We start from the raw sequence: 11,961 nt of genomic DNA on the forward strand, positions 1-11,961 counted from the left end.
ATGGATTTAGAATATCAGCAATTAAATGATACGAATGGTTGGGTAGAGTTGTACAAAGTAAGTATAACTAATTTAAAAGTTATAATACGCGTATTAACTTGATAAGCAGTTGGTATTTACTATAGATGTGTAGATTTAATCCAAGATTTAGCATCTTCAATCATTGTATTACATGTATTTGATGTAAATCCCTTCTACCAAGTACTAGGTGATATGCAAGATGATATTGCCAAGTGTGGTGCACTATGCATACTATGTACAGAAGAGTAGATTATAATTATCATAGTAGTAGTAAATTTTGATTTATTCATATGATTTAATATTGATACGGTATTATCATGGTATTATAAACGGTGGTTCCAAGCAATTTATTGCGTTTAACCTTCTATCAAAGTGTTTTAATTTGGACAGTGTTATGCTCGGATTCAACGTTAAATGAAGAGCCTGCACTTTTGTTGTACTGTACAGTGTACAGTAGAAGTGATTATACATTAATTATAATTATTTATTCAATTCATACGAACAGTAATAACTTATCCAGTATGTAACTTACATATAATCATGATACATATTAGTTACCACCAACGCTGACTGCTATCTTTCCATAAACCAGAAATCTCAAATTTTTAGGGGATATCTAGTACTAAATGCTAGTATATACTAACTAGCTGCTACAGTAGATCTACTAGATGACCTGATCTAAACGATTATATATTATACAGTACCGTGCATTACGTAGTTTTTAAAGAAATGAATAGTAGGCATAATAATTGAAATGTAGCAATAGTACAGTACTTAAAACTTGTTTCTATGTTTAAGAGGCTTAGGCTAACGGCTTTAAGCCATAAATTTAAGCTCGACTAAACTCGATCGTTACCCTCTTGTGTTCCTTCTAAGAATAGTTGTATTCCAATATAATCAACGTTCTACGTAGTACTGTAATTAACTGAGTTAATAGGCCAGGACTCTTCTTCAGTATGCACATATCATGCTGTTAACATCATATCGCACTGAATTATACGCTTTAATTGTCTATGATCCGTATTTCACTGCACAAGGCGTAAACTTCATATATTATGATTATCAATTTAGAAAATATAAAGCAAAAACAGTATTAGGAAGGGTAAATACACTTTACTGTTTTTCAGATATTACCATTGATATACTGCACTATGCCCAATGTTTAAAAATTTAATTTTATTTATAATCTATTTAAAACCCTACTAATTTAAATAAACTATACATCATCTTACAGTCTATCGTTCAATCCAGCGATAACATCAAACACAAATGTGTTCAAGCGAAGGTGCCTTCTAATGTCAAGAAAAATCGCTACAATAACGTCTTACCATGTAAGCGATAAGTAAACGCTAGTTATACACGTACGAGTGTAGTAATGCTTCTTACATTAATAACTATTATATGCAGTTCATACGTAGTTGTTAAAAATTTAGAGCTGCAGTGTAAATCAATGTAAGATATAATATATCTTAGAAGTAACCCTTCAGGTAAGCATTAGGAAGCTGTAATTAGATCCGAGACTGATGGTGAACTTGCTAAAATTTTTCATAACGATATTGCAATTGAGACTTATAGCTTTAAGTTAAGAAACAAAATGATGGAACTAGATGTCTATGCTATTTTGCGTACTTTGATATTTTTGTATTTCTACACGATTTGTATCAATACTTTTCAATTACTATTCAATTATATTTTTTATACACAATCTTAAAATCTGATGGATATTTATGGTGATCTCCTATATGGGTTATCCTCCATAAATTGTCTTTTATTTAAATATATGTCTTTGAGGTAACTAGTGTTGAATGATCAATTTTAAATTAGCCCCTAAATGTTACAGCAGCTTTGTCTACTAATTACGCCTGAGATAGGTATAGTACACAATCTAATATCATTTGGCTATAATGTATGGTAGCAAACATTATATGATTACTTGATTAGTAAATGCAGTATAAACAGGGTAAACGTCTTTATTATTAGGTTAATAAATTATTTAAGTTAAGATTAATAAGTAAATACGCGTACACGAAGTAAATCGGAGTAATAATGTAATCTAGCTTTTTATTTTCAGTCAAATAGCTCGCTTCGTATTAACGGTGACGTAAAGTTCTGCTCTTAAAGCTGTTTATTTATTCATTTACCCCATAACATGTGCGTATAGTAATTCTAATAGGATGGAAAACTCTGGCCGTATCGTATTTATTCGTGAATTACTCTGGAAGCTTATCGCTCTTAATGAAGGAAATAAAAGAACTTTAGATTACAGTGTTGCTAATTGCTAATTAAAGTGGTATAACTGCAGTACTTTAATAGGCTACCGTCTTCACTTATGTTTGGATATTATTGTTTATTTAAGATAAAAGATAAACAGATTTGTTAAAGCATTTAGCCTTTGTGCACATTGATATTAACTAACTAAAAGCAGGATAAACTTACATAATAATTAATGAGATTGTTTGAGTATTTTCTTTATACTCCATATGAAGGCCGATTGATGGCATGACGAATTTATCCCCTTTAATTGAACTACTACTCTGTTAAAAATTAAATAGAACCATGATATAACATAATGTAGAACGTTCCTTAAAGTAACAATGCCATGAAAAATATTCAAAGCCGCATTATTTGTTATAACATCACACAATACAGAAATTGTTAAACTTAGCATAACTAAATTGTAATGATTTTTCGTGTACTATTCCTCAATTAGACGATGAAACGCGGGTTAAACTCAAAGGCGAGAATGATTACATTAATGCCAGCTTTGTTTCGGTAAGGCTACGAATATATTGTACAATTTCGATGTAACACCGAACGGTAGGTATAGTCAGTTTGTAATTACGTAATAATAGTCAAATTATTGTATAGTACAATATAAAGCAGCAGCAAATTTGGGGGATTTATCAGCAATATAAATGTACAAAGTAGAATACATATGTATCTATATGCTAGCAATATTTCACTTTTCACACTTCTCTTACTACGTTTTATGTTTACTTGCTAATCAGAGATAAATAGTGTCGCTTGCACTTCATTGATTTCTGTTTTTATGATATTTTAATTGGTAAATACACATAGATATACAAAATTTAGGTCATTGCTCGCATATCGGTTCGCTTCGATATTTCATTATTTGAAATACTTATCCTGGACTGTATTTCACCCGACATAAAAGCTTTTTGCTTTTAGTATATATGACTAGTGAATGAGATAGATGTTATTTGCAATTAATAACGAATTACTTGATTGAATTTAAAGACTGTATCCATAATAAATTCAGCTACTCTCAAAAAAGCAGTTATTTGTATCCCTTTTTACTACAACTATGACAATGCAAAAGCTATGAAATTAGTTAAATTATTTTGATCTTACTTTAAAGTTATAATCCATCACATTCGATATCCCACCAACAATTCACTGTTCTGTTAAGCAATACCGCATAAAAACTGATTTACAATGGATCATCTAACTGAGTATCATTATTTCTAAAGGTTCCAAATTTAAGCAGGATATATATCCTAACCCAGGTAAATAACAGACATACAATAAGCCAAAATGTTAACTTTTTGCCATTAAGTTAATAGCGAAGTAATATTTCTGACATCGAAGCAATTTAGCGTACCATAAATAAGGTATTCAAAAGTTTTCCTTCGGTAACTACTGATCACTGTAGTAGTTTTTATAACAAAATTCTATATCACTGGTAAAACATAGCGAAGGTACAGTATTATTAATATTACATAGTATATCTAGTTAATTATAACTGATAGTCGCGGTCATACAACTTTTTCGTAGCAAAGAACATGAAAGCCACCCTAAAAAGATTACTTTATGCAAAATCACACTCTATTTTCTGAACTTTACTATAAAGTATAGTATCATACTACAATTACCTTTATAGCTTTTTAAGATTTAATATTAGTTCTTATATATTCTCACATATAAGGTTATATATAATTCACTATGCTACAAAGAATGTAATTCATAAATTCAAATAATCTGATGGTTTTATATGTTATAGATTTTAAGATACGATGCTTTTTGTTCGGATAAAGGGTCCGCTTGACCATACAGCTGCTAGTTTTTGGCAAATGGTATGGGAACAGAACAGTAGAGGAATCGTAATGTTAAACAAGCTAACCGAAAATGGATCTGTAAGTTCTTATCTGTTCTCACATTACTCAAAAGTAGAATATATTGTATGTTAGAAAATAGAACAAAAACGTGATAGCATTTACAGATAATCATAGTCCAGCGCTGACGATTTAGGGACTTTACAGTAGATAGCCAATCCTTAACGATGGTTACTGTAGCCTTAATTAATCTTTCTAGTCAACATACTGCTCTAATTTTGAATTAAATAATCCTGCAGTATGTTCTTACTCATACGATATTTACATCGTATTTTCGTAAATGACAAAATGCCAATTCAATTCTACCTTTAGATTAAGTGTTACCAATACTGGCCGTTGCATAAAAATCAGCCCCTACGTTTTAGAAATCACTTTCAAGTGACTTTAACTGAAGAAATATACGAGAGTGACGATTGCATCATTCGACAGCTTAACCTTGTAAACGAAAAGGTTAGATTCCATTTGGGTCAATACTTATTTTACTATTTGTACACAGTGCACTTTCTATTTAGATAATTTGTAATTCAACTTAATTTATAAGAGCATCATAAATTTTTCTTCCAGGATAGCGAGTCAAGAACTATTTTTCAGTATCATTTTACGTCCTGGCCCGATTTTGGCGTTCCAAGATCTCCTGCTTCATTTTATGAATTTGTGGATCGTATCAGAAATTCTGAGAGCCATAGCACAGAATATGGTCCACTCATTAGTCATTGCAGGTAGCATCACTAGCGTATGAATTAATTGATTTTCCCATGATACTAAAGATTTAATTTCCAAATCATTAATCATACCACTAATCTACTTATATAGCGCTGGAATTGGTCGTTCAGGAACTTATTGTCTAGTCAACTTATGCCTTTTACAAGTACGTAGTTTAGCAACTTATTTTACCTTTAGTAAATGCTACACTTCAATTTATAGTGAGGTAATTACATAATTATTTTGCATTTAATTGCCGATTATGTCGCTACAGATTCAAGAAAATGAGGATTTGTCAGTACAACCAAAGGAGATCTTAATTGATATGAGAAAGTGTAGGAAAGGCTTAGTGCAAACACAAGAACAGTTACGCTTTGCGTATGAAGTCACTCTTTATGGCGCGTTTAAAATCCTAAGACATGATAAGATTTCCTGTTCAATAAATTTTGATATTAGTAATGATAATCTTAAACGTAACATCAAGAAGGTATCAACATCTGCAGCACCTTCCAAGCCGAAGAGGAGTAGATCAACTCTTCGTACTACAACAAATGACTCTATAACCGTTTATAATAGTAATACTAGTACTAAAGATCAATCCGTAGATCTAAGGTAATTTGAACATTAATGTATGTGCTAAATTGCGTTTTTTTACTGAAATTAAAATTTCTATAATTTTACATACAGAAATTCTTCAAATTCAGCGAGTGAATCGAATAACAATTCTCCAGAAGATACATCTGGGTAAAATTTGTTTCTGTTCGTCAAAGTTGACGTATTGCTGTTATCTTAATCAGGACTATCAGATATATTGATTACTATACCGTATTATACATATTTCGCATGCTATACCAGTCAATCCTTACGACATAGAAGCTATAAGGAGAAGCAAGAAAAGACCGCAACTTTAGTTGCCGAAATTAAGAAGAAAGTTGTTAAAAATGAGCGACGAAGTTTTCTTTTGCGTTACTTATATCGTGCTGGTTTGCCTATATCAATCCTTTTAGTTATATCCATTGCTATCTACAAATATTTCATACATTGTTGAAATCTTTCATTATAATTAATACACATAAAGCATTATTTGTATTAACAGTATGATAATCGATTTACTTTATACAATACATTTGATAATATTCCTTTTATCTATGATTGCTGTGTTTCATAGAAATATCACTTGATGTCAGCAGGATACAATTTCTAAATGCGTTACCGCTAGGTTATCGCCATTGAAATATACGTATGACCTCACTCTTTCCATTATACAAATTTAAGTTCTTTCATTTTGAGCTAATATAATGAAGATATTAAATAATTAAATAACTGGTAAAAGCAGAAATTTTATAGTATTAACTAAGGTATATCTGTTGTGGCATTTGAGCTTTAGTGATTTGTAAACATCACATGAATATGTGTAGCAACTCCTAAATCCTTATTGTATTATGAATACTTTCTTAGAATGTAAAGCTTACACTCTAATTTGTACGAGAATACTTTAAGACAGCCTCTGATTAATTACGTATTGAAATCAATTTCATTTTTAATGTGGTATCGTTTATATTATGGTATATCAGTATCACGATTTCCTAAGTTCTCTATTTCAGGTCTTGTAGGTATGCTACACCATTGTAAAATTTACTACGGTTACTATTACATTCTTAATACTAGGTGTCCGCGATACATGAGTTACCTCAAATAAACAATGATACTACAATACTGAAAGCTGGACACAGAGAGGCAACGATCTTTATAAGCATATTAACGGTTCGAAGATTGGTGCAAGAATAACTATTTTATATATCGATAATCTACAGCGTCGTCATAATAATGACTAACGATTTACCTAATATCAATTCATGTCTTTTCTGATACTTCTGAGAAAACTAGGTTATAACTGATTAGACTGTTTTATTTATTACAAAAGTCATTACTAATTTTGCTTATTGTGTGCAAAGACTAAATGAGAGCTTCAATGTTAAAATGCTGCAATAAAATTGATTGGATTGAAATACGTTATTTTATTCGAATACTATCCACTTTAATACATGATAACATCAAAGGAAAATGGCTACTTCAAAGTAAAATAATAACTAGACGACACATATTATTGATAAGATCATTACAATTAAATAAACGTGAAATGATACTGTGAAGTGTGTCAATAGCGTTTAAGCCTATTGCAGTCTCACACGTAAATTATCCAATTCCTGCTTGATAAATACAGGTAGATCATCAGCTACTTGCTCTTCAAAATATTTTTCAACATCAACAGTTTCTTGTAACCATTCATCTCTTGGAGTACTCATTAGTTCGCCCATGTCAACCCCATGAAGGCCATCAGTGTTAATAGAATCTGCCTTGGGAACGTAACCAATAGGACGAGCCTCTGCAACATCTTCGCCTTCAGTGCGACGAAATATCCATTCCAAAACACGTGCATTTTCGCCAAAACCAGGCCAAAGGAATTTATCATTATGTTTTCTAAACCAGTTGACGTGAAATATTTTAGGCATTTTTGCATTCGGCTTATCTTGCATACTCAGCCAATGTTCAAGATATCGTCCAAAATTATAGCCTAAGAACGGCCTCATGGCAAAAGGGTCATGCATAACTTCTTTACCTTTATGTTCAGCAGCAGCAGTGGCTTCAGACCTCATAGAAGCTCCCACAAAAATGCCATGTTGCCAGCTGAATGATTCATAGACAAGAGGAACAGTAATAGGACGACGACCTCCAAATAAAATAGCATCAATAGGTACACCTGCTGTACTCTCCCATTCCGGATCCATGATAGGACATTGCTGAGAAGGTGTACAAAAACGAGAATTGGGGTGAGCTGCATTAGTTTTCATAGTGCGATTCCACTTATTTCCCAACCAATCAGTGCATTCTGTCTCATCAGAGATCTGATCTTCGAGGCCTTCCCAATAGAAACCACCATCGCTAGTTTCTGCTACGTTTGTGAATATCGTATTGCGTTCGATGGTTTTCATAGCATTAGGGTTTGTTGCCATGGAAGTACCAGGTGCAACACCAAAAAATCCAGCCTCTGGATTTATTGCACGTAGTTTCCCTTCGCTATCGAATTTCATCCATGCAATATCGTCTCCTACGCATTCAACCTTCCATCCAGGTAGACTAGGTAACATCATTGCCAAGTTGGTTTTGCCGCAAGCGCTAGGAAAAGCAGCTGCAAAATACTTTTTAACTCCATTTGGATTAGTTATTCCCAAAATCTAAAACCCAAATAAAATGTATATTTTTATGATGTTTATAATTTGATACTAGTAACAATGATGTACCAGCATATGCTCGGCAAGCCATCCTTCCCTTCTGGCTATGGACGATGCAATACGTAGTGCAAAGCACTTTTTACCAAGCAGCGAATTACCTCCATATCCACTTCCAAATGATGCAATCATATTTCTATCAGGGAAGTGAGATACGATCGTCGCTGCAGGATTACAAGGCCAAACATATTTGCTTGGAGCTTTCAGAGGCAAAGGCTGGCCAACAGAATGTAAACATTTCACGAAATCGTCTTGACCTAACTGTTCTAAGACATTTTGGCCCATTCTGGTCATGATTCGCATACTCGCGACAACATAGGCGGAATCTGTCAATTGTATTCCAATTTTCGATAAGGGTGATCCAACTGGTCCCATGCTAAACGGAATAACATACATTGTTCGCCCTAAAAAACCAATTATCAACATATTATGATACCAAATCACATCGAACTAGTTAAAATTTTCTATATAAATAGTTACGTCATTCCTATTTTAGCTAAAAATATAAATGTTACAGTTTATGGAATTTATAACAATTATATCCAACAACAGTAAATTACTGTTTTTAAACAACAATTGGTTGACTTTTAGATATATAAAATTCTACACTGGCTGTTAAAGCAGGTGTTGCAGTTAATGGAATTTATAACAATATAAATATAACTAACAACAGTAAGTTACTGTTAAACAACAATTGATAGGCTTTACACATGCAAAAATTGTGCACTGGCTATTAACATAAAGTACTTTTGGGTGACCAAGAAGTATACAAAGTTTTATACGGTACTACAATGTCCAAAGTAGTCATTGTTCTACTTTAGTCTACCTTTCATACAACCGGGAAATCTTTCACCCAATTCATTTTCCATATTTGATATGCCCATCCAATTGCCAAGTTGTTGACTAACGCCTTCTTTTAAGATAGGTACAGTTTCTCGTTTATCGTTGGTACATATATACGTTTTACTTTCAACCCGGGCAACATCTGCAGGGTCAGTTCGCGCTATATAACTATTATTAAAATCATTTTAAATTTCAACTGATTAATAAAACATAATGTGATATGAATACTGTAGATAGTGGTTACATTTGTATCATAAAACTATTAATGAATGCTACAATACGTACTCCTCGCGTTATTAAAATATATATAATAATAGCTCACCAATTTTCATACTTCGGTAACTTTTTTATCATTCCAATATTTAGCAATTGATTGATTAGTGTTGCATTTTCCTCTTCCGATCCATCGCACACGTGGATGTTATCCGGTTGACACAATTTTGCATTTTCTTCGATAAATTGGCGAATTTTTGGCGCTAACTTACTGACACCTTCGTTGGCGCTTACGGCACCGAAGGCACGAAAACTACCTCTCGTTAATATAGGTGCCTTTCGAACTAGTTTTGAGAGAGTGAGTTTATTCAATGGTTGCCTGTTAAAAAATTAAATAAATCATCGGTTTATTGTACATCACTTTAAGGCAAGCCTCAGAGTACGGCCACTTTAGTAATAGTAACATGTTCTTCAACGTATCAAGAACGTAAATGCTTAATATGTACAGTAGAAGGAATGTGGGTACTAACGAATAATAAAAGCAAAAAACACTGACATAGCGCCTACTATAAGTAGCCATCACATAATTTATGGATGCCAGATGTAATGTACGTTAACCACTTTCTTTCATCGCATAAATTATTGTAATTTCTAGTGAGTCAAGAATTTTAAATATGTTACTGATGTTCAGTTCTGATAGCTGCCCAGCGACTGCACATAAAGATTTTCTTTCAGGTAATCTACAATACAGCGATCCTAATTCATAATAGTACATGTTGCATATCTCCGTTATCTTTTATTATTATATATTCAGTACAGAATAGTGTTTACAAAAGATACTACGTATCTTGCCTATTTCCATTAACGGAATTTATTATACTTTTCTGAAGGCATAGACAGGCAATTTCTTATCTTGCTTTAATACAGTGTTTTCTACTCTGTTAAACTTGGTATATTTTGGAATTACATGAATTAAAGTATTAATCAATGGAGAAAACTAAGATACGTTATTAATTAAAAGGATTAGTTGTTCATTGAGCAGGTATTTTAGCTAGTAATTTAGAAAAAAATTATTTGTGAATTATTGCAATTGCCATAACACCATTGTTAGCTGTAATGCTGTATGTATATCGTGTTAACTGTTAATTGATGTGTGAAAACAATACAGTACTATAAATAGAATTCCTACAGTATACTGTTATACATCACCATTTAAAAATCAGAGGTACGAGTAAATTAGCCTTTGTACAGGAACGATAATGTATATTACACATTACGGTAGTGGACCAATAAAAAATTACCACAGTACTGTACATACGAGTATATACTTTTATACAGTAATCGGTGTAATCTTTCAAAGTATTATTCACAGATAAGCGGTACTATTGATAAATAATAACTTGCAATATTATATTATTCTTAGGTTATCAAGATGAATACTTGTTTCCGTAATAATGAGATAAAATATGCGCTTATCAATAATCACAGCTGTGCCACATTTAAAACAGGCAAGTAGCGCGACTGATGTGATCATCCACTGTACAGTAATTGGTCTGTTGGTATTGATTTTTAATGCTATTCTTTATACATAAATGATCCCAATTCGCAAATGACAAGTTATTAATTTAATCACTAATCATTCCTCTGCATTAAGTAAAAAAACTCCAATCGTACTCAACAATTCTGAAAATACAGGATTCAAATATATTGCTGTAAAATGTCGTTTCTATATGAAAGTAAACTTTGACAAATGACAATTCATACAATACGGACTATACTATACTATACTATACGAGTATACGCTCAATATATAAACCATACACAATAATGTTAGGCTAAGACAATTCTATAAGTTACTTGCAAACGGTACATATGTCATTACTATTGCTGCATAATGACGAATAAAATCAAATAGTATTCTTACTAATACAGTAACATACAGTATGTACTGGAAATATATACAGTATGCAGTATGTATGATATGTTGTTTAATTCAATACGAGCACATACAGTATATATACGGTATATCCATCCATTCAGTTCATCAGTGAATCACTGCTACAACAATCTACAAAAACATACTTTAAACGAGCTGGTGTCGTTGCTAATACTGTACTCTGCTGTAAATGATTTTAATTAACTATGATATCAATCCTAAGATCATACGCGCATAGCGTGTAAAGTTTCCCAGGGTTTCTATAGTATGTGTAACATGACTACTGTACTGTACAGCGTTTGTTATATCAAAGTTTATCTTGAGAATTATCCTGTAATCGTTATCTCAATCTCTTAAAATTGCGAGATACAATACTCAACATTGATTTCATTCATACAGTACACTAGACATAACGCCATTTCTTTCATTACATCTTCATTTGCCACCTATTAAGTAGGAATCTACGATACATTTACAATACTATGTACTCCACAGGCGAATTAGTGAATGTAGGCGTTGTTTCTTTAAACATTGATATCAAAAAATGCAGCCATCTATGAGTCGTACTCTACTACTGTATATCTAATACTATTAAACCGTGCTTTCCTACACCGATGCCAAAACTATTTCTCCCTGTAAAGCTATTCATTATCCATGTGTTCGACCATGTATAACTAACTTCTCTCTAGTCACGTATGTGGAGTGTACAGTACACAATCCATAAATAAATTATATATGTATTATATTATTATTTATTCATTCTGTTCGTACAGTACTTTAGTTACTGCACTACTGATACAGCATACGACACTGCAAATTTCAT

The 11,961-nt window shown here is 32.3% G+C and overlaps 2 protein-coding genes across 2 annotated transcripts; one reads left to right on the plus strand and one right to left on the minus strand.

Moving 5' to 3' along the window:
* Positions 1 to 6,541, plus strand: TRIADDRAFT_52495 (uncharacterized protein; the record flags this gene model as incomplete). The annotated part of the gene is made up of 11 exons (XM_002108191.1): positions 1 to 57; positions 1,256 to 1,352; positions 2,732 to 2,793; positions 4,077 to 4,175; positions 4,467 to 4,604; positions 4,719 to 4,873; positions 4,968 to 5,022; positions 5,131 to 5,468; positions 5,544 to 5,600; positions 5,712 to 5,839; positions 6,525 to 6,541. The coding sequence occupies 11 exons, from the start codon at positions 1 to 3 to the stop codon at positions 6,539 to 6,541; spliced, it is 1,203 nt and encodes a 400-aa protein (XP_002108227.1).
* A 489-nt stretch (positions 6,542 to 7,030) lies between these two features.
* TRIADDRAFT_49773 (uncharacterized protein) lies at positions 7,031 to 11,961 on the minus strand (the record flags this gene model as incomplete). Its single annotated transcript, XM_002108932.1, has 5 exons — positions 7,031 to 8,092; positions 8,159 to 8,550; positions 8,973 to 9,157; positions 9,312 to 9,469; positions 11,938 to 11,961. The coding sequence occupies 5 exons, from the start codon at positions 11,959 to 11,961 to the stop codon at positions 7,031 to 7,033; spliced, it is 1,821 nt and encodes a 606-aa protein (XP_002108968.1).

The sequence above is a fragment of the Trichoplax adhaerens genome, genomic scaffold (genome assembly GCF_000150275.1).
Source record: "Trichoplax adhaerens TRIADscaffold_1 genomic scaffold, whole genome shotgun sequence".
Taxonomy (NCBI): Eukaryota; Metazoa; Placozoa; class Uniplacotomia; order Trichoplacea; family Trichoplacidae; genus Trichoplax; species Trichoplax adhaerens.